Raw genomic sequence first — 23,216 nt, forward strand, 5'->3', positions numbered from 1 at the left:
TATTGCTACCACTCCTAGTCTACTGGTGCTAGAGCTTCTTTTTTTTTTTTTTTTTTTTTTTTTGGGGGTGGTGGGGGGAATACGATAAATTCTACGGATAATTATAGAAACCTCTCCTAAAATTTCTAATAATGAGTTTTTGACTATTCTAATAAGAAGGTTTCAAAGATTACTCCTACTTTTCTTGTCCATTTAAAATGATAATATTAACCTTAGTAATTTTAATAAAACTCTCTTGTTATCATGTTTTGCAAAGGATGGATTTTATAATTTTTTTTTATGTTTTTCCTTCTTATTCATTTATCTTATAATTCATTAGAAATATAGAATAGCTATCAATGTTGTCCCTAATATCTATCCAAATTAAACTTTAAACTAGTAATATTTTTTTGATAACTTTTAATATCATCCAATTTTTTTGTAGCTCTTTTTTTTGTATCAAAATCAAGAATTAGTCAACAATGATTAAAAACAAATAGCCCAAAATTACTACTAAGTTATGATAGTTCCATCAACAAACTGGTCCATAAACTTTTATTCAAAAAAAAGTCCATAAACTTTAAAAGAAACAAATTAGCACTTTTTTCTCTATCGTAAAAAGAATTTATATTGCCAATAAAGCATTATAAAATGTACCCTATTATAGCAAAAAATTTATTGTTATAGTTGATTATCAAATAACAAACATTGGCATGAATAAATTAACATTCTTTTTGTTTAGAATAGCAAATTGAACTTTGTAAGATAAGGGCATTTTAGGATATTCATTAAATTTTCTACTCTATTTTAAAGTTTGGTTACCAAAGTGTCAAATCAAGGGAGGTAAGTATAATTTTTAAAATGTCAAGGGAACTAAGTGAAATAGTAAGAAACCTCAATGGAGGCTTTTGATATTATCCATAAATTCTATTTTACATTTACATTTACTCTACATTAAGGAAAAAGGATGGATTCAAGAGTGCCAATAGGGAATTCGGAGAGGATTGAACCGCCACCGGACCAGATGTGTGTTTTTGTACTCGCTGATGAAATTTTCAAGAAATCTTGGACAATAATACAGGTCAAGGGATTCGATTTACACCTAAAAAGAGTTAAAAACTCTCCTTGGTGACCAATTACTCTAGGTGTAGTTTGTTTGCTATAGCTTAATTGCTTTAGACTTTTTTTTTCCTTTTTTCTTTTTCCTGGCTCTAAAATGTTCACCCCATTTGAAAATTTGAACAGGGCATGAGCACAATTTGGGATTGAAAGTTAATTGAAAAAATTTAATGGTATTATTCACTGTGATATTTTTTACGTGATATATGTGAAATAAAAAAAAATAATCGAGAAAAGTATTCTGTGAATAATATATCATGCGTTCCTAAAATGCCCAAAAGTTTTGAAATAGATTTAAACGTATAATGGGACTTTCTAATTTTGGTTTTTCTGAAACAAAAATAAACCATCGCGTTACTTGTGGGGTTCTTACCAAAACCATGAATACTTATGCCACGAGGTAATCATAGATTGCAATGTGATGCGTTGAGATAAAAAGAAAAATGATTAAAAATGCGTTGAGAGAATGTTGCTGAAAAATTCTTTCCAAGGACTAGAAATCCCTGAAACCATTACATTCATGGATCAAATTCGGTTCTTTCAAAAGTCATATATTCTACAACTAATGGCTGCCAGGTTTTGCATCCAATTTTATTGGATGTCCTTGAACTCAAAGGGACGGCTACCACGCCATGGTTAGCGATGACGCAAATATGCTATCAATCTCATGTTATGTGTCCTTCAAAAAAAATCTCATGTTATGGGCTAATTGATTAGAATATAGGTGTAAAAAAGAAAAGTCAGACACTTGTGGATCTGACAGATTCCATGTATAAAACAATGGGTACCAGGCTGAGACAGCCCGGCACCTGACAGAAACTTTTTTTTTTAAAAAACATGTCAGGTGCCGGGCTGAGACAGCCCGGCACCTGACACATTTTTAAAAAAAAAAAGATGTCAAGTGCCGGGCTGTGTCAGCCCGGCACCTGACATCCAATTGTGAATGTGAATTTCACATTCACTCAATTGAGTGAATTGCAATTCACATCGAATTGAGTGAATTGCAGTTCACTTTATTTGTTAAGCTAGTTGATAAATGCAATTCACTTTAATTAGTTTAGTGAATTAATTAGTTTAATTAATTGAGTGAATTAATTTTAAGAGATTCGATCAAATGCATTTAATTAAGGTGATGAATTAGGTTTAATTTTTTATTTATTAAATATTCATTTATTTGTTATAAATGATTTAATTATAATGCATTATTTGTTGTTATTTAATTACACTTTATTTGTTGTTATTTGTTATACTATTCGTTGTTATTTAATTACCCTTTATTTGTCGTTATTTGTTATATTATTTCTTATTATTTCTTATAATTATAGAATCACACCTGACAGGAAATTTTTTTAAAAAATCTATCAGGTGTTGGACTGTGTCAGCCCGGTACCTGACCGAATTTTTCTGAAAAATAAAAAAAAATTAATAAGTCTACCAAACAAAATGTGCCGAATAACAAAAATTTCTTAGTGAAACTTTCCCAGTAGAATTCAAATCACTTGACTTGAAATACAATTATCTAGTATTCATATTCTTTTAATTTTGAATTTTCCTCTTTCATTTATAGCTTCTCATTTTATTCGCAAGAAAATATCGTAAGGCTGAAATTGTGATATGATTAGTAATTATCAATCGCAATTTGTGACACGTTGCATCATGCAAAAGATCAAAACCCTAAACACTAAACACTAAACCCTAAACCCTAAACTTTAAACCCTAAACACTAAACCCTAAACCCTAAACCTAAAAACCCTAATCCCTAATCCCTAAAGCCTAAAGCCTAAACCCTAAAGATCAAAACCCTAAACCCTAAACCCTGAACCTTGAACCCAAAACCCTAAACCCTAAACATTTTAGATTTTGTATTCATTCTCGTGTTGGTACTTATATTGAATTTTTGCATTTTACCAATTGAACATAATGCATACTAATAGAACATCTATTTAAGTTTTGAATTTTTTTCGTAGTTTGTATTGTGAGGATAATTTCATAAATCTCCCATACAAAAAAAAATCAAAAAACCAAAACAAGAAAAAAAGTTTAATAAAAAGCTGAGTCGACCTGAAGTACTAAATACTTTGAAATTTAAGTTAATTAATTTACATTTCAAAGTTGAAACGTAAGAAAAAGAAGAAAATAGATTTGTGCAAAATCACTAATTACTCCTATAGAATGTTAAACTATGAAAATTTTTTCAAACAAAATATACCATTCATTTTGTAATAAGATGTAGTTCTCAAATTGTTGAGAAATTATTTGTTAGAATTTTTATGTAATTTTTAATGTTCACTATAATTTTGTAAAACTAAATTTATTGTGCAATATATAAAAAAAAGGACCAAAAAAAGAGGAAAAAATGCATAGCGTGACAACGGTGAAATGGCTAGATATAAAAATAATGATAAGCATTCAAATAATAAAAGGCTAAATTCCCATATTATAATATTTGATATTTAGCAAACATGTAATGAAGATTGTATATTTTGTCTACCCAGAAGATTCCGATCTAAACCCAAAAGATTGTATATTTTGTCTACCAAATCATCATAACCTACCATCTCTGTAAGGAACAACACTTGTTTCGGTATAGAAGGATCATATGAAATTGACCCTCCTTCGTTTATAATTTTTTCACCCCAATATACTTGAATGACCAAGCAATTATCACTTGACATGTTATACCTATTAGAGATGAGTGTTGATAGCATTTTAGAACCTCATTAATATGCTTATTTGAATAATTAATTAATTGAATCAAATATATATAATTTATAACAAATAAATAAATAATTGCGATTCTATAATTATAAGAAATAATAACAAATAACAACAACTAAAGTGTAATTAAATAACAACGAATAATAACAAATAGTATAACAAATAACAACAAATAAAGTGTAATTAAATAACAACAAATAATAACAAATAACAACAAATAATGCATTATAATTAAATAATTAAATCATTTATAACAAATAAATGAATATTTAATAAATAATAAATTAAACCATCACCTTAATTAAATGCATTTAATCGAATCTCTTAAAATTACTTCACTCAATTAATTAAACTAATTAATCCACTAAACTAATTAAAGTGAATTGCATTTATCAACTAGCTTAACAAATAAAGTGAATTGCAATTCACTCAATTGACTCAATTGGATGAATTGCAATTCACTCAATTGGATGTCAGGTGCCGGGCTGACACAGCCCGGCACTTGACATCTTTTGTCAAAAAAAATGTGTCAGGTGCCGGGCTGAGACATGTTAAAAAAAAAAAAAGTTTCTGTCAGGTGCCGGACTGTCTCAGCCCGGTACCCATAATTTTATACATGGACTCTGTCAGATCCACAAGTGTGTGACTTTTCTTTTTTACACCTATATTCTAATCAATTAGCCCATGTTATCTGAGAAGGTCGAAATTTGATGGGAAAGATATGAAAAGCTTTGTTGACTTACTGTTGGTCCGAAACCTGCATTTTCAGTCTTTAGCCCCACTTAAAAAGGAACCTGTCGTTTTTTCCATTAGATTTAAAACTTAAGTAGGAATAGTCAAGAGACTGCTGGGCACCATCAAGATTCAAGACTTTGTGACAGTGAGAGGTAAAGGATTAAATCTTATCTTCCATCGTATAATTGTCATTTAATTGTGACTGTCACTTCAAATGATTCCAATCGATAGAATTTTTCAACTGGCTCCTTCTCTCCTTAAGCTAGGTTAGGGTACAAAAAAAAAAAAAAAAGTAAGAATAGTCAAACTTTGTTTAAATGGAATAATGATAAATTTACCAATTTTTCCTGAGGTTGAAATTGTTATAGGGAAACGTTGGGTGTCAAAATGAAAATCCTACATGTTTTCTTCTTCCTCAACAATCCAACAAACACTTCATAGCCACTAGATATTCTTAGGAAATTTCTCTTTGAATTGGCTTAAACCCGACCGTAAATATTTTTATCCAGGCAAACTTCAACTCTCCCCATGGATGAGTACAGAAATTTGAATCCCACAGAATAGAGTATTCTTCAGCCAATAGCAAGAAGAATATGCAGCCACAGTTCTCCATAATTAAACCTAAGATCACGGCTAAACCATGATGGAAGCTGCGACCTCTTCTCCTACTCTCTTTGTTGCATGACCTTGTTTGGAGAGTCATTTTTTTCAAAAAATTTATACGTTTAAGTGAATACAATTTTAAAATCACCGTTTTATTTCAAATATATCAAATTGTTATAGTATTTTTTTTATAAAAAATTCAGAAAATAGCAATCTGTTAGGATTTTTGTGGGCTAGTCATTTATGAGTTTGGTTTTTGTTATTGATTTTATTTGATGAAGACGAATAATACTGATTATGAAGAAGTGGAATTTGGCAGCTTCTTGTTTTTCTTCCCCACTTGCCAAGACTATAAATCTGGGGAGTCGCTGGCCAGGAAAGGGAGTGGGAATGGGAATGGGAATGGAGAGGGTAGTCAACAGTAGACACATAATCTTAATAGCAATTACAACTTTTATTATCGCTTTTTACATTTTTCATGAATACATGTTCTAATCACCTTTTTACTCGTATACATTAATACATCAAATTGTTATAATATATTTTTCTATAAAAAATTTTAAAAAATAGCAATCCAAACGGACTAGCATTTTATTTTAATTAAAAGCATAAAAGATTTAAATGTAAGTTTTCAAACCATAGATAGCTAACATGTACACTTGATTAACCACATGAGGGTTCTTTGTATTTTATCCAAAATTTATACTGTCTACTCTCTAGAGTTCCTGGGTGCCGGAACAGCCGTGGGTTGGTTTTGCTCCATTTTTTTTTATTCATTCCGATGCTTTTACTCCATTGTAGCACATAAATAAATGCATCTTACTCAAAGTCTTTTTTTTTTCATTTCACTGTCAAAAGTGAATACTTTTAAGAAAAAAAATTTCCATCTATAGCTTTATTTTCCTAAAATAGAAAAACAATGAGGACGCCAATTGGACCTTTTGGAATCTTTAGAATTTTTATTAAATCCAAGAAGATAAGATCATTTTTAAGGCGGCTAACCATAAGCTTTTGGACTGGTCTGAACTACCTAAAAGCATGTGACCAATTAAGGAACTCCAAGACGAGGAGAGAACTTTTGCTACCCCTTAAGTGTCATGATACACTTTGTATAGCTGATTGAGCCGTTGTTCAAATATTGTAAAGCCTAGTTTATTAATAAAATTATTTATCGTTTCTTAAAAAAAAAAAAAAAAGACCAATTAGGGAACTCAATTCATTACAGCTAAAGAAGCCCAGAAGTGGGCAACATATCTATGTGACATAGGGAAAAAAGTAGCTTGGCCTAGTAATTTGATATTCATAACGCGGTACTGCTTCTGTCATTGCTCACCTAAGGTAACAAATGCAAGTTTGAAGAATTTAATATAAAACTTTTTTATATTTTTCGTAAACATATTTTTTAATCACTTATTTATCTCATGTATATTATATTATTATAATATAATTTTCTACAAAAATTTCAAAAAATTAGCGATCCAAACAAGACCTGAGATTGGAGCTGTCCCGCACAAAAAAAAGAGGAAAAAGAAAAAAAGAATTGGAATTGAGTTCCCAAATTGGTCATGACGCATATAAAAAATAATGAAGAGAGTTAAAAAAAAAAAAAAACTCATAAGCGAGTCCAATAATCTAATGGACCAAATTTCACGCACGTGAGGCCAATTTATAAGGAGGCGTTTGGTACACTAGGTATGAAGGGAGAACGGATAGTATAATTGGTCTATGATACCGATTCCTAACTTGAACCGAACTTCTCCCAAGTGTTGCTTAATTTTTTCACATTGAACTAGATGGAAGAGCTCATCCAATTGTGTGGTCTGATCTGGGGTTTAGAAACACAGCTATAAATAAGGTCATCATACCTTAAAGATAGAATCATGATGGTCACCAAAAAACGGTCCCGGTGAGAGAAAATAAATAGTATGTAGTATGTAGATTTTTGAAAAGTATTCATTCACCAACTCGTCTTGTAAATTACTCCACGGTATTATCATCCTCACTTAACAGTAATATACATGAAAGGAATGTCAACGTGCATATGTATTAGTACAATGTCGAATTAATTAGAAGCTGGCTTAAGTAGAAGAGAAATAAGCCAACACAAATTGACTCAATTGATAATAATAGAATATTTTTTTACAAAACATCGAGTGTTTAAATTTCGCAATCGACCGATGTGAGATTTATGTTGATAAGTGATCTGTAAGTACTCCTGTAAACGATTTATTTGATTCGAAAGATATATTCTGATCCTCCCTCTCTGATAATAATTGGAGTAGAATCCAATTAAACATTTTTCTACCGAAAACAAGAAGAAGAGAAATTACTAGTACTACTTTTTAAGTGCATTGAAAAAAGAGTTGGTAGTGGCGACACCTGTCAGCAAGTGGGTGGGGGTTATTTCTTTTATGTTAAGTGGCTTAGGTTTATTGTGAACCTTTTAGGTTATCTGGTTCAGACTTTCTAGGAGGAAGAAATGATACCGAGGAAGGCTGTGGCTGATGGCTCTGTGAGGAAATTATGGAGATGTGATTGCCGATTGGGCCGATGGGGAGGGACCACTGACTCTCTCTCCTTCTGGTTCTGGAAGTAAATCAGGCGCGCCTTCCCCAGCTCAGCTCAACCGGGATGTGGGGCGCCCATGGGAAGTAGACAACAAGCAATTTTCCAAAATTGGGAGGGGGCGCTGATTGGATGTCAACAATATGTACTCTACGGAGCAAGCAAGATGTCAAATGTACGTCGTGAGAGGAGAGTATTTGATCCTGCTTTGCTTTTCAACAGTGCCAGCACATATAGGTCCTGACGTCCTGTACTCATGTTCTTGATGTGTGGTGTGAAGTCAGCTTTTTGTCATTTGGTAGTATTTCTCTCCGAGTGCGATCCTTTTATAAATCCATGGAAGTGTAATTTTATAGGTATTGCATTTTCCGTTTGCATTTTGTAGGGATCCTTTTATATACCCCTGTTTGGATTGCATTTTCTGTCATTTTTCATGAAAAAATTACTGTAGCGATTTGATGTATGTGAGGAAAAAAGATAATAGAAAAATGTGTTCAAGAAAAACGACATAATTTTTCGACAAAAAACGGCAATCCAAACAAGGCCGAATCTTTAAAAAACACAGAGTCAATCCAAATAAATCCAATTGAATGATGTTTGTCCAAAATATCCCCTTTTACCTCTTCTCGACGACCAGACATCCATCATTGACAACCTCTATCATCTGCCACCGCTATCCACAATTGCTCTCCATACTTTATTTGAATTTCAATTTTATAAGAAAATTTTTTTACATTTTTTATGAACATATTTTTTAATCATCTATTTATTTCGCATACATCAATTATTTCATTTCAACATTTCCAACATATATAGATCCTGGCGTCATGTACTCATGTTCTTGATGTGTGGTGTGAAGTCAGCTTTAAAAAAAAAATGTTAATGTAAAAAAAAAAATTACTATAATGTCAGTGCATAAAAAGTTAATCCTTTTTTTAAAATATATGTAATATACATGAGGTGAAAATGTACCTAGGAAATAATCTCCAACAAGATTTTCTATAAATGCAAACAGTCATAACAGAGTTTTTATAGACATTTTGTGCACCAAGAAAGGCCTAAGAATGTTGCCATAAAAATGGAAAAAAAAAATATTATGTAGCGTCTATCTTCTAACAATTTTCACAGCCAATTCCGTCTCTAAATTCAGCCACGAACGAAACTCAGCAATTGGCCTTTACGTTCAAACTTCAGGTCCCAATAAATTTTCTCAAGCGTGACAAATTCGTACAGCGGTAACTTTTATTTGGATTGTCGGTGCCAATCACTTCACGAAACGGAATTGACGTTGCAACCACTTTGCTTGACATCATAAACATTATACAAAAAGATATACAGAGAACACGTCCACATAATTTAGTGCGTGGTCATTTACGAACGAGTCTGCATCACAATATTCTATCCAATTGCAATGAGCCCTCTGGTATGGTGCCCTGTGACATCCCCTATTCCATAATGTTGGGCTCGTGGTTCTCATTGAGCCAAGAGTTTACCCTTAAAACCATAGAAAAGTGTTATATCCTCGTGTAGGGTGTTGTATAATTGCACGAGCAATGTTTTCCTATCAAAGAAAGAAAAGAATGTTGGATTGAACATGTTGGCGATCTTTTATTGGTAACTCTAATTTAGGATATGTAACTGTTTCAGTGTACAGTACGTTATCATGTTTTTAAGGTTCTAAAAGGGTTAGGCTAGGCACAAATATGTAGAAGTAATTATACATTTACGGATTTGGCCACTAGACAATTAAGGTTTTTGAAAAATGAGTTCAAATGATGGCCATTTGTTCTTCTTTTTTTTTTTTTTAAATGTACCAAACATTTAAAGATTCTTCTTTTATTTTAATATTTTATTCTTATTTTGAATAAACCTATTATGTGAAGTTCGAAAGCTCGTTGAACTCAATTGAACTTTGCATATATATGTTTTTAAATTTTTGTTTATTAGTATAAAATATCTATTTTCTCCCTTGTTTAAAATCATATAAAATATAAATTTTTATTACTTAAACTCCAGTGGACTCTATTAAACTTTACTGAACTCAAATTAACCTCGTTTGGGCTCAATTCGATCGAGTTCTAGTAAAGACAAAATAACATCGAACTCAAACTCGAGTTTGACTTTCAAATGCTTGTAGAGTTTAAACTCAAAATCAAACCCAAGTTCTTTAACTCGAGTCCAGTTAGAGTGTCGACTCGACTCGATTGCACGCATACCTTTGACTTGTATTGGAGCAAAGAACTTGGCTTGAATTCTGACATTCAAGATGATGAATAAATAAAAGATCCTGATCGCATATGCTGTCAAGACTCATCAAAGGACAAATTAACATCCTCCTATAGTTTTACTCTGTTGCTCATTGAGGCAATTCTTAGAGAAAGTGTCGAGCATCTTGATAGGACAAAGACGCTTATAGTTGCGGAATGAATTAAGCAGCCTGAATATAATGAGGGCACGAGTATTATGGCAGCCTGAAACCAATGCATGTGTAGCTAGTCAATTGCTTTGCATCCGGTACAGATATTTTTCTTGGAACTGAAATGGTCCTCCAATTGCCAGAGAAGGTTTGCTGGTTATATGATGTACAAACCCTTTGGTGGAAAACTCCAATTTTTTTGCGGCTAATTTTGCTTTCGGAACCTACAATGAATTAAAGCTGAAATAACCCATAATACAGAGGGGGGCTCCAAATTTAAGCTGAGTTGCAAAGATGGATTCCCTGCGTTCAATTTGTTTATTATTTCAATTCCAAGTAAACCGATACCAAGATTAAGTGATCCAAGAATTCAGTTCGTGTTGCTGAGGATATCTTCTAAATCTTTTTTATTAATATTTTTGTTATTATTATCTCATTGTCGGTGGCAGGGCAATCTTGGTGATAAAGCGCATAATTAATTAGCCAAATACATGCCCCCTAAGCGAGGAGTTTGGCTGGTAACCACATGCGGTAATATCCCGTAGGTAGAGCTGTTAAGTCAATCGAGTAGCTCGAAAGCTCGTTAGAGCTCGGCTCGTTAAGGCTCGAGCTCGGCTCGTTAATTTTGGTTAACGAGTCGAGCTCGAACTCGAAACATACTCGTTTAGTTAACGAGCCGAATAAGCTCGGCTCGTTTGATACTCGAGTAGTTCGTTAGAGCTCGTTAATGAAGGGCATATTTGTCATTTTAGAAATTAAAATTATAAAAATTAAAAATTATAGGTTTTTATTAAGGTTAATTTGCACGAGCTCGAGCTCGAGCTCGTGAAGCTCGACTCGTTTGTGATAAATGAGTCGAGCTCGAGCTCGAGCTCGAGCCACATGTACATTTAACGAGCCGAGTTCGAGCACATTTTAAAGCTCGTTTTCCTAACGAGCTCGAGTCGAGCTCGGCAGCCAAATACTCGGCTCGATTAACAGCTCTACCCGTAGGTCATCAGTTTAGGTTCCGTTGTGGGATCGTGCTTTCATCCTTGAGCAGGGCTCTGCAAGTCAGGAAGTGAATTAATCTGACTAAACTGAGTTAGCTGGTGCAGCTACGGTTAATGCACTTTGGCAACTCTTGACTTTTCAGAGGGCTAAACAAATATCTATCTGTTAATGTTCCTTGATTATGACAAGCACTCCATTCTTTTTGCTACTAATATAATTGGGACTGGGGGACCAAAAATAGATTAAAATGGTGCATGTCGTGTTCGGGGCGAGCATGACTTCCGCAATAAAATATTTTGAAAATTGACTCCAATAATTTCATAAGATTTTCTTTGTTCTCCCTTTTTTTTTTTTCCTTTCCTTTTGTTTTTATTCTGCCTACCAGAAAGTAAGGAGCAAAATTGGACGTATCTTTTAAGAAGAAAAATTAGAAATCATCAAAAAATTATAAATGAGAAATTTAAAATAAGTATAAGTTCCAAAGGATTAATTATTATGAATCCTAGTATAGTTGGAGGAATTGTGAAGGGGAAAAAAATTAGAATTGCCGTTTAGGAAGAGTGGATGTTTGAGATGAATTGAATGAAATTGGGAAGGATCAAAGATTGATGCGTGGTTGATGGAGAAATATATTGGCTTTAGGAGTTAGCTTCAGAATTATACATAATAATCCACCCCCCCCCCCCCCTCCTTATGTTCGTCATTGTTTACGATTGGGTGTACATAAATTAAAGTTGGTCTTTTATTCTGAAGCAGGAAACTTCCCGTTTCGTGTCAAACTAGTTGTCGTATGCAAGACAAGATTTTCTGTAAATTATGCTGATAATAACGACTAAACACTACTATTTCTTAATATATATTTTACCAAGAAAGTTCTCCATATTCTTTTCACCATTCTTTGAAAAGAAAGACATTTTTAATTAGCAGAAATAGTGCAGCCCCCCAAAAGACTATTAATAATTACTTATAGGCAAAGCTTCCAAAGGGCAAAGGCATGACTTTTCCAATTTGGGATTGATTGTTTCTTTTTCTTAGCATTTTAATGTTTGACTCACTTTTTCTTTCTCCTTTTTTGGGTTGTGGCTTCTAATGATGTGTTTTTGCTTTTGCTAATTTTGGTGATGTACTATTATTAAAGCAACGAGTTTCCATTCACTGCAAAAGAAGAATCAGCAGCTCAAAATAGCATTGCCAAATCCCTTTTGCTTCTTGATTGTACTAAATAGCGATAATGACTGCTCAATATATGCCTCACCACTTCAGCATCGTTTTATGATTAGTCCACGTAAAAAGCCTTCTGGAAGAGGCATTTACAACAATATCTTGTGCCTGTGGACAGGATTTTTAACCTTGCATTTATAAAAGTTTCTTTTTCATTTCATTGTCAATCCTTAAAAATGATGCTTAGATAGAAGAGTTTCACCACCTGCAATAATGAGTGCAAGCTACACAAAACAACTATATAACGGTGTATGTATAAAATAAAAAGATGATCGAAAATTGTGTTTAGGAAAAACTTAACAACTTTTCCAGGAAAAACTTAAGGCAATCAATAGTTCTAAAATTTCATGGCCCAAAACTGCAGGCAGGCTTGGACCGTGGGCCAAAATTTGGTGGGAGGCGACACTCGTAAAGTGTACCCTTTATAGAGCAGAGATCCTTGCATGCATCAATTGCATAAACACCTGCCAAGCTAGTAAAGGTACCAGTGACCTGATTTCATTCAAGGTCTAAAAGTACTTTTCCGTCTTGGAGTGCATCATACCCAATGTTATGTTTGGATTGCAAGTTTTAGCACGAAAAATTCCAAACTATTCCTTTGATACGTTTATCAATCATCTTTTTGCCTCAAATATATTACATCGCGACGGCATGTATTACCCACCCAAGTAGAACGAACAAGCACCAACTCTTAAAGAGAGAGAGAGAGAGAGAGGGGGGTCAACAAACAATCACATTTCCAGGAACAAACTATACTCATGTCCATTCATCTCCTATCGAGGGCCAAAAAATTTATGCACTCAATATGAAAATGCACAGCAAATTCAGGCGCTGTCATCTGATTTCAACATCGTGGGCAAAATTTTGAATACTGCACGAAAACATTTGCAGAGCAAAGTGCAATTACAATATTCTAAACTGTCTTCAATCCCACTTCCCTCTCTCTTCAAACCAAGTAGGATGTTCAGAAGCAAAACTGCATTGAAGTAGGATGATCACAAGCAAAACTGCATCTGAACATTCAGGCATCTCAAAATTTATCCATCATGCATGCCATCCTGTGCTTCAGCTGCTGGCAGTTCTCTACGCAATAACTGGGGTAAAACGAGCGCTATAAGCAATGGGTTCTGCCTTAAACATGTTACAAAGTCATCCTTGCTGATTCTCCCATCGCCATCAGTATCAAATAAGGTGAAAAGCCCATGGATCTGCTAATTTCAAGTTTTAACAATGAGGGAAGACAAATTTGGGCTGAGTAAAAGAGAGACGGGAAATATAGGTTTTGAAACGTTACCCCATCAACATCTAAGTTAGGCATTACCAATGCAAGCGCATCTCCAAGCTGTGCAAAATGAAGTTACATGTTGAATGAGGTACTTGGGAAGTCTATGCTCAATGTAAGGGCCAAGAGGCTAAAATTCAGTATACCTCTTGCTCCGATATATACTCTGTTCCCTCGACATTACATCTTACAAATGCCAATTCACAGAAATGTCGAAATAAAGGCTGCTTCAGAATGTGAGCTGATCCGAGCAAGAACTGAAAGTAATCAACATACCCCGTCAAGCTGTAATTTGAACTAAGTGGACTAGCTCATACATTACTCCACCCAAAATTGGAGATACACGAGCTAGTCCCGGACAAAATACTGAGACGAAATTGGAGATACACAAGAGCAAATGAAGTTCATTGTTTACATAAATTTCATGTTTCTCCTCCTCAGGATGAAACGAAATATCCAAATGCTACACGAAATGCATTAAGAATCAATCCTATAATATATACACTTTGCAGCAAACAGTTAAAGGGACACAACACAAGCAGTCTGCAGGTATATCTTACAAAGTGGAGGCTGTTAGAAAGTTGCAGCTTCTATTAAACATTAAACCATTGATCTCTAGTCTAAACAACTCCTCATAACATTAAACCACCAAGAGACACATTCAGAAAAGAATTGCAAGCTGAAAATGAACTTTCTATATCAGAAACCTATGTGCCCTAAAGTGAGTAATCAGTTTGATCATAGCACCAAGATGATCTCCAATAGGGTATATCAGTTTATGCGTACGATATAAGTTCTACTAATATATTTCAAACTCCATACGTGTCTAAGAGGGAAATAGAACATGTGAATTGACGAATAAATAACCAGATTTAAGAGTGGTTACCTGTTTAAATGTTATTTTACCAGTCTTCTGCACATCAATGAATTGAAATATCTGCAAGCCAGTAATACACTTAGATTCTTTCAAATGAAGCCAATAAGTGAAGGTGAACTCTCAAATAATCAACAATATTGGATTCCATATTCAAGATCAGTAAGTAAGTGATACATGGTCGAAAGTCATGTGTTCTTGCATTTGATAAAGTACAAATCAATATGAAACACAATAATGGTGAATCTATCAGCATAAGTTGGAGTGAGGCGGTGGGCTCTAATCTAAAAGCACCCCCAGAACACAATAAACCTAACATCTAGAGATTCGTGTAATTAGCCCCTCCCAACACCTGTACTCAATAATACCAAACAGTCCATTGGACACTTTAACCATCAATTAACACTTACCATCAAAACTTAATACATCACAAATCACAAAAGCAATGAAACTCAGTTGTAGTTAATAGAGGATTGAAATATGCTCGGTAACCGACCTTTTCAGAAAGAGCACAAGGTTTTAGTCTGAGAATCCTGAGGAAGTCATGAAATGTGACATGTCCACTGCGAACAATTGAGTACTATTAATACAGTATTAATTTCAAGTTAAAGAACCAGTGTTCACAAGTAAACGCTCATTTTTTTTCCTTCCCTTGAAAAAATAGAAATCCAGGTAGTCTTGAACAAGCCATGAAGGGTGGAGAGGTGAGGATAGGGAAGGAAATATATGGTAGCAGTGTCTCATCCTTGAATAGTATCGACCTAAGCAGCTAAGGATAGAGCAACAAAATAATCCAGAGTTTTAACAATGAAAAGAAACAGGCAGACTATATCAAGGAAAACATATACCAAAAACTTATAGTCAGAAAATGGGAAAAGAGAAAACAGATCTGCAGTACAGACTTCACCTAGAAAAACTGGTACAATAGCCATTGCAATTATTGTATCCACAGAGACATGCCATAACATATTCATACACTTGAAAGCAAAGACAACAATTACCTATCTAATATCATAAAGAAAACAAAATTCTCTTGTAAACAACTTCCTGGAAGTCCTTAAAACAACATCAACCGAATTCCTTTGCAACCACTGACAGGAATAATATAAACAGCATCAATTATACATCATCAGTCATGGTTGATATACGACACTACGACGCAAATGGCAAAGGTCATTGTATTATACTCCAATAATATAAGTTGGATTTCCCAAAGGATATGCACAAAATTAGACAGAGTTGTCATGTGAAGTACAAGTTGTATCCAAGTGTTAAAAAAAAAAAAAAAAAGGAAAAAATTTCGTTGCAACTAGAAAGGTAGCTCAGTTCAACTGACAATACACATGGTTTCATAAAATCCAAGAGAAACAGTTTACAAAAGATCAGTCTATCTGAGTTTAGGTAGAATCAATAATCAATCTAGTATACCTGGAATCAGGGTTCATTGAAAGAAATTTGTCCAGAAGGTCAACAGCTTCCAAAGTGCTCAAACGGAACAACTGAGAAACGTAAACAGAACAAAGTTATGATAAACATTCATCTAAGCCTATTAGGTATACAAGTTCCTAAATACTGCGAGTAGGAAGTGGAATTAATACAATGAATTCAAAAGCATCAAACCTCTGTTTCTCAACAAAAGATGTAGATGCTAAAAACTAATTCTTGTTGCTGCAAATTGAGACAAGTAGAGACAGTCAAGAAAATTAGACTCACTGATTCAATCCAAGCCATTTCAACCATATAGAGAGAGGGCTTGTCCTGGCAAAGCAGATAAATGTCAGAGGTAACACACACAAAAGTTAGCCGGAAAGAAACGCAACTCGATATACTCGATATACAACAAGATACGTGAGTTTGTTCTCCATCTATTGGTCAATCAAGCAAAGCAAGGAACATGAACCTAGATCTTGCAAAAGTTTAGCATTTGGAAATCGGAACATTAGCTCTATGAAACTGCAGAACAGTAGGCCACTTAGATGTGAATACAATCTATTCTTTCCAACCACCTCAGAAAAAATAAAATAACAATAATAATAACAATAATGATGATGATGATGATGATAATTTTTCACCCTAAACAAAGTCATGCAAAGATTCATTATGAAATTTCTCTACAGTATACAATGATGTAAAACTTAAAACAAGCATACCGCAGACCTGCTTGAATTCAGATGCCTTAGTCATAAGCATCAAATCTCCATAAGAGTGTGATGTTTGAACAACATTGAGAGCAGTTGCGATAGCATGGCTAGTCTGCAGCATAACATGTTCATAGATAGCTAAGTAATGAATTTTTAGCCATAAATGATATATAAATAAAACTATTTACTAAAATTTCTAGAAAAAATAAAGTTACAAACCCAAGACAGATTCATATGCCATTTTTATATTGTCCATGGACCATGATGGAAAGTAATATAATAATTTCAACTGGGCAATTAGAGATTCCATCCAGGAGCTACACAAAGAAGGTAATAACATCTGAAGCAAAAAGGACAGCCCATGAGAGGGACTGCTGGATCTCAACCTTTAGAAACACTCTTGCAAAAGATACTGCTTCCCGTAGTTATGCATAACAAAAGTGAAATGCTAGTGGACATGGACCCAGCTAAAATGATACCCGCAGCAGATATAAAAGGTACTTGTGATTGGATATGATTAAGAAAATATTGAGACTAAAAAGAAAAACTATTCAACAGCAAACTATGCCGAGGGAAATAAGAATGAGTAATACAGCGCTCAAATTTTACGGAGAAGTTCAATGCAATAAGTTTCTATTCACAAAGATTTTTGGAAAGGTACAATTTTATTAGCAAAAACCACCAGAATTCTTGCACAATATTGATCTCCAATAAATATTACAGCTTGGGCAGTGGCAAACCATGTGTCAGATGTACCAAATCTTGAGATCTAACAAAATTCAAATGCTGTTTTGGAGTTCACCAGCACGACAAAATTGCAAAAGAATAAAATTTCTACATCATGCTTAAAGTATCAAAAGAAAATGTACGATTTAACTTACCCTCTGAGCAAGTTGGACAGCATTTTCCTTCACATTTTCCAGTGGTGACACAACAGGAAGATATTCAACCTGTGTTTTTAAGAAGAAATGGAAATCACACTGGGTCAATAAAGAAGGTGTAAATAAGAGGTAAAGAAAAGAGTGAAAGAAAGATTTCAAAATTGAATTGATCAGATATGAGAAAGAAGTTCGAATAGATCCAATTTATATGTCTGTGCAGGGTGTGTTTTGTTAGCAGAACTCTCCTATCATTGTCTTCACAGAGAAGATTTTTCCAAAATAACTATTGTAGTTCATATGGAAATGCTAGCAGATGATATAGGTTGAATACATCAAATACTAACACTTCAATGATTACAAGGAGGACAAATCTTTCGTCAAAAACAGTGGTAGAATTCGAAACAACTATACAACCATGTTGCTAAACATAACAGGCAAGATGAATACTGCACTAGGAACTTTAAGTAAAGGACATAAAAAACCAAGTTTGTGAGAGAAAAGAACTGCAAGAAATAAATTCAAACTGAAGCCAACTGGAACTTTACTAGCCAAAGTGAAAGAATTACAAAACCAAGATAATGAAACATCTGTTAAGTAGTTGTCTTCACAGGAGTCAAGTCAATACATAGAGATGCATCACGCAAGCAAGGTAGAGCATATAGAAAAACTGCGAAGGAAAAAAAAGTGGAGAGATAAAAGATTTTTACTCAAAATATAAAGCACAAAAAGCTGGCCAAATAAAGGATAAATGGTCAGGTGAGATTTAATATGAGACAACAAGCACCCTCTTTTCCACACCCACACCTCCTTGCATCCCCAAGACAGACAGTCACACAGGGCAATGACATGGAGAAACACACACAGAGATAGAGAGAGAGGGGGTACCTCCATGAAATTGTGGAACTGTGTGAACATCCTAAACATTAGCTTTGCCAATGAAATATTTCCCCTAAACAAACAAATAAAGCAAAATGAAGTATAGTCTTCAACAAGCTATTTCAAAATACAATTGCTTTTTTGAGGATGAAGGGATTGGGGAGTTATATTTCTGAAAGTGTTTTCTTGGAAAAAGCATACCATGATTGGTCAAAATGCACATGGGGATAGTGGACAATCACTGGCTGTATAGGATAACCAGGGATAAAAGCACCAAGTTGGAAAGAAATTATAGCTCTTCCATTTGTTGTCGTTCCCTCGGGAAATAAAAGCAGTCGAGGAAATTGATCGCAAGAAGCCTTTCTCTGTATTCAGATCCTCGAAAGCATACATCTGTATCAAATAGCTTATACATTGATAGAGCATTCAAAGCATGAACATTATTTGCCCTTAAACACTAAAAGATTCACACAAGCTCAGTACACATTTTTTAATTTGTTATTTTAATCTGTGACCCAAATAGCTATTTTCAAGATTCATCATGTGACCCACATGAATAGTACCCACACATACATACAAATACAGAGAGAGAGAGAGAGAGACTACAAGTTCGTTCCTAAATTTACTAAGCAAAAAACAATGCACTAAACATGGAAGCTATGCAGACCAACACATGGAAGAAGTACCCAGTTTCTATCCAGGCGAGAACAGACAAGGAAACATCAACTCTGTGAACAATTAGCACTATCGCATTATAAAAAGACTCTTGACTATTCAAACCATAAAACAGCTCCATGCATTTAACCATCACGGAACCGTAAAAAAGCATGTACTATTGATCAAGTACAGAATGAAAATCACCACAAGCAAGTATGAGCAAGTACAAAATTTGACACAAATAGAGCTTTTGATAGCTTATGATCATGTACAGAATGAAATAGAGTGAAAAGCAGTTTCAAGTGTCAGAAAAGATTTTTGTACTTAGTTAGTTGAAGTCTTTCCTATTCAAATATTTAACAAACTATACTTTGTTCCAGTCAATTTGTTGTGCATTTTTATTGAACAACTTAAAATGAATTTCCTGAATAATACTCTTGGATATTCACAAAATTACTAAATCATTCATGTCATTAATGGTAAAGATGCTACATTTAAGATTAAGCCTACAATATTCAGAAGATAACATTCAAACAAGGCCCTCATACTTGCATAAACTACACCCAGAAACGTCACTAGCAAGAGAAACATGTATTAACAGTTCCTTACTACATTTAATTGCAAACCATGGAAGCAAGGCAAGTCAAGCCAAGTCAAATAGCAGAGGCCTATTAATAACTCATCCCATAAAAAAAAAGGTGAACAGTTTATGTAAAACCTGTCTACCTTTATTTCATTTACAGCATGCTTCCTTGATGAGTGTGAAAATCTATTCACATATATAACCTGAAAATAGAGGCAAAAAAATAAAAATAACAATGCATTCTTTCAAATAAGAAAGTTGAATTCAACAAGTACAGAGTATATAATCTTGAACTTGAATTCAGAATTTGCTGACGAAACCTAACAGTGCAATCATATAAAAGTTCTCAATTACACGTAATCAGTTAATTGTTTGTCCTGTTACCTGCATTGCTCTAATGATGGTACCAACAAAAGGCATGGAGTCATGGGACTCGGACGCAACAATGGTAGGAAATAGCTCGTAGAAGAAGAAGATAGGTTCAATATATGATACATGATTAGATACAACTATAGGAGCAATCTCTCTCGGAGCAGGTCTCCCTTTTCGTCTGATCCAATGGTAACTGCAGTATTCAAAATTGCAGACTTTAATAAGATTTCATCAAATAGGAGGCAGGAAAAGCACTTCAAGCATCTTTTTTCTGTTCTGAAACTTCAATGCACTTTTCATTTCTGGAAAAAGTTTAAACAAGGATGTGTGGTTATAAAAGGACGACAAGCAGAGAGAATGCCACTATTCCCCAAGTTTTGTTGCCTATATCATAATTGGTCATATATATGCATTCTCAACTGCTCAACCAATTGGCATTATCTAGAATCAGCAAAGGGTTGTCAGTCGCAGCTGAACAAGCACAATTCAAAAAGAATTCCTTTTTAGAAAATTTACAATGCTTTCGGACGCTAAAAATGCCAAGACTTCCAAGTTAGCTGAGACATTGACATTATAGATTTCTAACTAAACAGCCAAGGATAAACATAGCAGTCATTTCTCACAGATGGTCAATATTTTCCTAGAACACATCTAAAACAATGAGAAAAATGCAGGGAACATCCTAAAAAGAGAAAAAGCTTCAACCCAACACTTAAAAAAATCAAACTGGCTGCCACCAAGAAAAAGTTCACTCTTTCGAAAAGTTTAAAACATTGAATTACTTCCAACAGTTTGCAGATTTTTTACACCAGAATGATACATATCTGCAGGTTCAAGTAGTAGTATCTACTCCTTTTGACTGTAATTATCTCCTGGAAGAAAAAGCCTTAAAAAGATCATTTGGACATGCTGTAGTTTAAAGTGATTCCCCACTCAGCACACAACTCGTTTCAAACAAGTGCAAAATAAAGGATTTCCACAGGTAGACAATTTCTAAAGTCTAGATTGGTAGCTTATCACTGAAGGCAAAGCATAAATGTACTCATTCCATTAATGAAACACCTCAAATTCAAAATTACAAAAATTCATTGCTTCTCTCACAATCCCTTCTTTTAACTATGTGTACCTCAGGAAGCATAGCAAACTTCCATTTACATATATCACAAATGTACACAATCTGTACTTTTTTCCCTCAGCTGCATCAAGTGCAATGCCACAAGATCAGGTTCCAGACAAAATTCCTCATCGCTATTTGCCTTCAACTAAAAGACCAAAAAAATATTTATTCAACAAAATCAAACCTTTCTTAATCTAATTGCATCAGGAAAACTTTAGGCCCTTTGATCTTATCTTCCAATATACGCAACTCTTGGGAGACGTTGGTCTAAGACACACTTTGACATCTTGGACAGCATCCCCATACATTTATGTCCGGTACTTTGTGATTCCAACAATAAAAATGGTTTCACTTGTATCAACATTTAATTCTCCTTTTGGGTATCTCCCCAAATAAACCCCACGTTTTCTTCTTTTTATTTGTCCTATGAAAAGTGGCCCCCTTTTATGTGTTAAAATAGTACCCCATTACTTCTTTACTTCTTTTCAAAAACGTCTATCCACAGATAAAACTTTTTAATTAACTAAATCTTGCACAACCAAGCCGTAAAAAGATATCTCTAATAGCAAGGCCGATTCTTCTTTCTGGTTATTTCTTACTAACAATAATAGTAGTAAAAAGAAGAAAAACATCTTCTTTACACTACCTCCCTCAAGAACTCTGAAAAAAAAATTGTAGGCAAATTTCTTATCTGACAAACTTGTTACCTAAAATTACAAAACTTTCCAGTGAACATAATAATCCTTTTTTGTACCCCGTTTCGTTTTTTTTTTTTTTGTGTCCCCTTTCCCAATATCACTGCCATGAATTGAAATCAAATCAGACCAAACCAGCTAATAATTTGCAGCAAAATAAAATCAGCAACCAAAGTAATAACTTCCCTTCAACCCACCACCACACACACAACCCCCCCCCCACCCCCCAACACCCACCCAAACAAAAAAAAGAAGCAAATTATGGAGAAATTGAAGAAAGTTGCATACCCAAAAGAAAAGAGGATGCAACGGGAACAGAGTCGGGTGACCCACATGAGCCGACACCTCCATTTAGGCATTGGATTTTGCTTATCTTCCCAGCCCCGAAGAGCGCAGACAGTGGCCACGTACCCCACCGTCAAACACAGCCCAAACAGCACCAGCCTCAACGCAGCTATGGGCAAGCACACCACAATCTTCACCCATTCATACAACCCATCAATACCAAGAGTGTAGTTTTTGAAAGGGTCCACCGTCGTGGGCCCAGGCACCTCAAATCCGTGAGCCCCAAGAAACCCATATGGGTTCTCTTCATCAAAGCTCGAATCTTGATTATGATTGTCGAATGGCGGTTGAGCCTGGGAGGGTGGGTTTTCATGGACAGTGATGACGGTGTGGGGCACGTTGTCGAGAAGAGGAGCGGAGAGGGTCTGGTCTGCTGCCATGGAGGAGGTGGTGGACGGCGGTGGTTGGTGGAGGTCAAAGACTTGACCTGAGACGAGTGGAACACAGACGTGGAGAGACAGAGACGGAGAAAGGGAGGCAGGAAGTGATTTTGGTTTAGTTTTCAGTTTTCGGTTTTCAGACAGGTCTCCGGGATATGTGGGTGGTTAGCGGTGGTCTGTGGATTTCTTTTGCGTTTGCTTTTTCAGAAGAAAAGAAAAAAATGGAAAAATCGTGCGTGGACTTTGTGGATTGTTTACTATTTCGTAAATAAAGGAAGCATTGGCTCCGTCCACGTGCATCGCAGGTGACGACTGCACCTTTCCTTTTTTGTCATTTAACCTTTGGGTTGATCCGATCCTTTCCCATCATATGGTTAACAAAAAAAAGAGCCAACAAAAAATGCTAAAAGATAGTAATATGATTTTAAACAAATATCTAACTGATTTTATAAAATCGAAAAAAAAGAAATAAATCCAAGAAAAATCAATTAAGAATAAGCCCATCGTATGTTATTATTGTATGTTACAACTATTAGTTTTGTAGCATAAGTACATAAACGAGAAAGTTTTATGTCCATCATAACCAATTATTACTTGTTTATGTTGATCATAACAAATTCAAACCATTTTACGTACACTAAAAAAAATGGTAATATTGAAACTA

General features: G+C 34.5%; 1 protein-coding gene across 2 annotated transcripts; it reads right to left on the minus strand.

Annotated features, from left to right (window-relative positions):
• Positions 1-13,085: 13,085 nt before the first annotated feature.
• Positions 13,086-22,801, minus strand: LOC113733088 (lysophospholipid acyltransferase LPEAT2). Of its 2 annotated transcripts, XM_027259232.2 has the most exons (14): positions 22,116-22,799; positions 20,028-20,208; positions 19,787-19,846; positions 18,605-18,768; positions 18,413-18,476; positions 17,528-17,596; positions 16,663-16,758; positions 16,219-16,263; positions 15,934-16,004; positions 15,002-15,068; positions 14,518-14,568; positions 13,778-13,888; positions 13,644-13,691; positions 13,086-13,557 (listed from the first exon to the last, which is right to left on the minus strand). In XM_027259232.2, exons 1-14 carry the CDS (start codon positions 22,550-22,552, stop codon positions 13,387-13,389), a joined length of 1,635 nt encoding a protein of 544 aa, XP_027115033.1. In that variant the 5' UTR covers positions 22,553-22,799; the 3' UTR covers positions 13,086-13,386. The 2 variants fall into 2 exon arrangements, with proteins under 2 accessions (XP_027115033.1, XP_071937183.1); XM_072081082.1 differs by lacking the exons at positions 13,086-13,557; positions 13,644-13,691; positions 13,778-13,888; positions 14,518-14,568 and having other exon boundaries at positions 15,003-15,274; positions 22,116-22,801.
• Between the last annotated feature and the right edge of the window lie 415 nt (positions 22,802-23,216).

This window comes from Coffea arabica, chromosome 2e (assembly GCF_036785885.1).
Source record: "Coffea arabica cultivar ET-39 chromosome 2e, Coffea Arabica ET-39 HiFi, whole genome shotgun sequence".
NCBI lineage: Eukaryota > Viridiplantae > Streptophyta > Magnoliopsida > Gentianales > Rubiaceae > Coffea > Coffea arabica.

Bases quoted from the DNA above. Each gene is read 5' to 3' on its own strand.
- LOC113733088 (XM_027259232.2), bottom strand. From the start codon at position 22,552: ATGGCAGCAGACCAGACCCTCTCCGCTCCTCTTCTCGACAACGTGCCC. The intron at 13,692-13,777 runs GTATACTGAATT...CATTTTGCACAG, and splicing joins AGTATATATCGGAGCAAGAG to CTTGGAGATGCGCTTGCATT. The intron at 13,558-13,643 runs GTAACGTTTCAA...TGAAATTAGCAG, and splicing joins CTAACTTAGATGTTGATGGG to ATCCATGGGCTTTTCACCTT.